Source organism: Symphalangus syndactylus, chromosome 6 (assembly GCF_028878055.3).
Source record: "Symphalangus syndactylus isolate Jambi chromosome 6, NHGRI_mSymSyn1-v2.1_pri, whole genome shotgun sequence".
NCBI lineage: Eukaryota > Metazoa > Chordata > Mammalia > Primates > Hylobatidae > Symphalangus > Symphalangus syndactylus.
Window position 1 is genome coordinate 71,768,011 of NC_072428.2, and position 4,510 is coordinate 71,772,520.

The 4,510-nt window shown below is 56.3% G+C and overlaps 1 protein-coding gene across 1 annotated transcript; it reads left to right on the forward strand.

Moving 5' to 3' along the window:
• The first annotated feature begins 3,296 nt into the window (after positions 1-3,296).
• On the forward strand, positions 3,297-4,307 carry LOC129485237 (exonuclease GOR). Its single transcript, XM_055284634.2, has one exon. It carries the CDS (start codon positions 3,297-3,299, stop codon positions 4,251-4,253), a length of 957 nt encoding a protein of 318 aa, XP_055140609.1. The 3' UTR covers positions 4,254-4,307.
• The last annotated feature ends 203 nt before the right edge of the window (positions 4,308-4,510 follow it).

Sequence of the window (4,510 nt, forward strand, 5' to 3'; positions counted from 1 at the left end):
CACTGCGCCCTGGGCCTCATTGTGGTTTCAGTTTGCCACACTGGTCTGTAATGGGAGACTGGACGGACGAATTAGTTGGGCTGCAGGCCTCAACAGGCAATAAGGTAAACATCAGGAAATCAGCAATGTACTCAGAAGAGAATAGTTTTACAGCACCCAAGAGAAGTCAAACATCTGTAGTGGTCATAGAAATGTAATGAAAATGTAAGTGAGGCACTATTTAAATCACTACTTTTGTCAGAAACACTCTTCCCAATTCTGACAAAAGTGTGGTATTTTGAGGCAGCATTGAATTGATAAAATACGTATCTGAAATAGGTATTGATATATGTCAATTGTCACGGAAACCTTCGTGTCCTTGTATTGAGGCATCTCAAGCTTGCATAGTGTGTCTAAGTAAACTGCCCAAAAGAACCTGAATCAAATACACAAAGAGGTTATTTCCCCACTAGAATATTTTATTATATCTTAAGCTGTAGGGTGCGTGTGCCCAAAGAGCTCGCTTCTTCCATAGGTATCCATGTGCCATGCTGACCTGCTGCACCCAACATCCCATCATTTACGTTCGGTATTTCTCCCAATGCTATCCCTGACCCCGCCCTCCACCCCGTGACAGGCCCCAGTGTGTAACGTTCCCCACCCTGTGACCGAGTGTTCTCATTGTTCAATTCTCAACTGCGAGTGAGAACGCGGGGTGTTTGGTTTTCTGTCCTTGTGACAGTTTGCTCAGAATGATGGTTTCCGGCTCCGCCCATGTCCCTGCAAAGGACATGAACCTATCCCTTTTGGTGGCTGCATAGAAATCCTTCGTGTTTATGGGCCACATTGCCTTAATGCAGTCTATCATCGTCGATGGACAATTGGGTAGGGTTCCAAGTCATTGCATTCTGAATAGTGCTGCCATAAACGTACGTGTGCATGTGTCTTTACCCTAGCATGATTTCTAAACCTTCGGGTGCATACCCGGTAATGGGGTCGCTGGGTCAAATGGTATGTCTACTTCTAGATCCTTGAGGAATGGCCACACTGTCTTCCACCATGTTTGAACTAGTTTACACTCCCACCAACCTAGGCAAACAGGGTCTGGAATGCACCTCCAGCAAACTCCAACGGATCTGCAGCTGAGGGACCTGACTCTTAGAAGGAAAACCGATAAACAGAAAGGAATAGCATCAGCATCAGCAAAAAGGACATACACTCCATAACCCCATCGGCAGGTCACCAGCATCAATGAGCAAAGGTAGGGAAAACCGCAAAGATGGGGAGGAGCCAGAGCAGAAAAGCGGAACACTCTCCAAACCAGAAGGCCTCTTCTGCTCCAGAGTCTCGCTCTGCCCCCCAGGCTGGAGTGCAGTGGCGCCATCTCGGCTCACTGCAACCTCTGACTCCTGGGTTCCATTCCCCTACCTCAGCATCCCGAGTTGCGGGGATTATCGGCACCCGCCATCATGCCCGGCTGATGTTCGCATTTTTCGTTGGCATTTTAGACAGGATCGGGATCCCTCCTGTTTAAAAGTTCCACTGAATCTCTGCTCGTGAGTACAGCTGATCTGTGCCCAATGGTTTCCACAGCATTTGCTTTTCGTAGCCACTGCAGGATTCACCTTCCGTATCTTCTCATCTCCTCTGAAAACCAGCTATACATTGGTAAACGGCTGATTCCTTTGGGGCAGTGTCCTTACAAGCTTTTCCTAAAACCTCAGTGACTTCTTTGTTATTCCGCCCGAGTTCACCATACATTTGATGTTTGTTCCTGCTGCAATTTTAGCGGAATTCATGTGGCTCTGATGGGAGTCCTTTTCAACCGATGTCTCATCCTTCTTAGTGCCTCAGTCTAGATCTAGTTCAGGAAGGTTCTAACAAGTTAGTGCAAGTTAATTTTAGTGCAAACAAATTGAAATCCATGCATAGACTTTCAGCATGTACATTTTCTATGAAGTTTTTGAAGACCCCGTGTGTTGAACGTTGCCCACGTCCTGGGAGAGAAGTGGTTGCGGTCCGCTTCCTGTCCTCAAGCTGCCCACGGTGGAGGAGTGCACAGAGCAGGGAAAGGCAAGCCCAGACAGATCCTGCCCACTAGCAGGCAGCAGCAGACGGCTGGCCCAGTCCCGGCTCCGTGGGGGTGCTGTGTGGGCCCGAGCAAGTTGAGCAACCTCCCTGAAACTCAATGTGCGGCTATGTGGCTCAGTTCCACTAGCCATTATGGTACTGCTGAGCAGGGACACTTAATCACCTCAGGAAAAGCAAGCTAGCTCCAAGGTTAGCAACCAGGAGTTCGGGTTGCTTCCATTAGCAGACCCTGAGCCCCCCCGCAAGCTGGAGTCTGGTGGAAGATGAGGTTCAGTGTGATTGGATGGAAGTAGCAACGTAATGAAGGACAAGTCCCACCCTCTCTCACAGAAGAGCCCTGTGCGTATATAAAGGCGGTGCGCCTCCGCGGCGGCACTCCTTGAAGCCGCCAGTTGGGAGAGGAGCAGAGCCACGCAGGTGCTCCCGAAGGCAGCGAGATGTTGCGAGCCACAGCTCCCTGCTGGTTCCCACCTGGCTATCCAGAAGCGAAGAAGGCGGCCGAGGAGGCGGCCCTCGAGGCTCCAGAATTCCCACTGCCCTCTCATCAGCCTGCCCAGAGCTTCGGGCTCCGGGTGCCCCAGATGCACAAGCGGGCCTCAGCATCTGTGGGGATCCAGACGGAGCCCGAGAATACGGGTCCGGCTGTGCCCCCTGCGTGGCCCGAGATGGTGACGGAGGCTTGGTGCTTCCCCGCGCAGCGGGGATCGGCCTGCTGCCTGCCAGCCGCCCCAAAGCTGGCAGAGAGACCCTCCGCAGTCCGCATCTCAGCCCCCAGGGAGAGGAAGAGGATCGCCCACTTTCACAGCCCTTGCTTGGCCACCGGTGCCACAGATGCCAAGAGAACCCGGGTGGCCAGCGGAAGCCAACGCTCCAATGGCTCCAAGGTCGGCAGACAGCCACGGAAGACGCGCAACAGGTCGGGGATGGCAGACAAGACCTCCACCACCATCAGCTCTAAGCGGATCGTCCGTCGTCCATCCTTAGCGCGTTTGAAGGAACCCATTATCCTCCGAAGCTCGGGGTGCCAAGTCCCCACCGTCATCCGCCGAGGCTATCTCCAACTGTTCACCAAAGAGTGTCTCAAGTTCTGCGCCTCCAAGCAGGAGGCCGAGGAGAAGGCGCTGAACGAGGAGAAGGCGGCCTACGACTGCAGCCCCAACAAGAACGTGTACCTGAACGTGGTCCTGAACACCCTCAAGAGGCTGAAGGGCCTGACCCCCAGCTCCATGCCCGGCCTCAGCAGGGCCGCCCTGTACAGCCGCCTCCAGGAGTTCCTGCTCACCCAGGACCAGCTCAAGGAGAACGGCTACCCCTTCCCGCACCCCGAGCAGCCCGGAGGCGCCGTCCTCTTCACTGGCCAGGGGAAGGGGCCCGGCGACTCCTCCTGCAGGGTCTGCTGCCGTTGTGGCACCGAGTACCTGGTGTCCTCCTCGGGCCGCTGTGTACGCGACCAGTTGTGTTATTATCACTGGGGGCGGGTCCGCTCGAGCCAAGTGGCTGGAGGCCGGGTTAGCCAGTACACCTGCTGTGCAGCGGCTCCTGGCTCCGTGGGCTGCCAGGTGGCAAAGCAGCACGTGCGGGACGGCCGCAAGGACAGCCTCGATGGCTTCGTGAAGACCTTGGAGAAAGAGTGTTCCACAGACGCTTATCCAGGGATCTACGCCTTGGACTGTGAGATGTGCTACACCACGCACGGCCTGGAGCTGACCCGCGTCACCGTGGTGGACGCCGACATGCGAGTGGTGTACGACACCTTCGTCAAGCCCGACAACGAGATCGTGGACTACAACACCAGGTTCTCCGGAGTGACCGAGGCCGACGTCGCCAACACGAGCATCACGTTGCCCAAAGTCCAAGCCATCCTGCTGAGCTTTTTCAGCGCCCAAACCATCCTCATCGGGCACAGCCTGGAGAGCGATCTGCTGGCCCTGAAGCTCATCCACAGCACCGTGGTGGACACGGCCGTGCTCTTCCCGCACTACCTGGGTTTCCCCTACAAGCGCTCCCTCAGGAATCTCGCGGCCGACTACCTGGGACACATCATCCAGGACAGCCAGGACGGGCACAACTCCAGCGAGGACGCAAACGCCTGCCTGCAGCTGGTGATGTGGAAGGTCCGACAGCGCGCCCAGATCCAGCGATGCCAGCGGTCCGCCTCTCCCGCCGCCCTGGCCTGTCCTTAGCCCCAGGCCGCTTCCAAAACCGCCCTCCATCCCGAGAGCTAACCCTGTCCACCTCGCCGCAAAGCCAAAGAAACGGGAGCAGCCGGCGGCAGGACAGGGCCAAAAGCCGAGACTAACCCCGACCCCCGACTCCCAGCCCCCCGGAGTGCCTGCCGCGGGCCGTCGCTCCTGTCCCCATCCCTCTGCCCCTCCCGGACCTCCGTCCTTCCACCAATGGGCTCCCCGAGGCCCGAGCCCCCACTCCCAGTCCCCCGAGT

Bases quoted from the DNA above. Each gene is read 5' to 3' on its own strand.
- LOC129485237 (XM_055284634.2), top strand. From the start codon at position 3,297: ATGCCCGGCCTCAGCAGGGCCGCCCTGTACAGCCGCCTCCAGGAGTTC.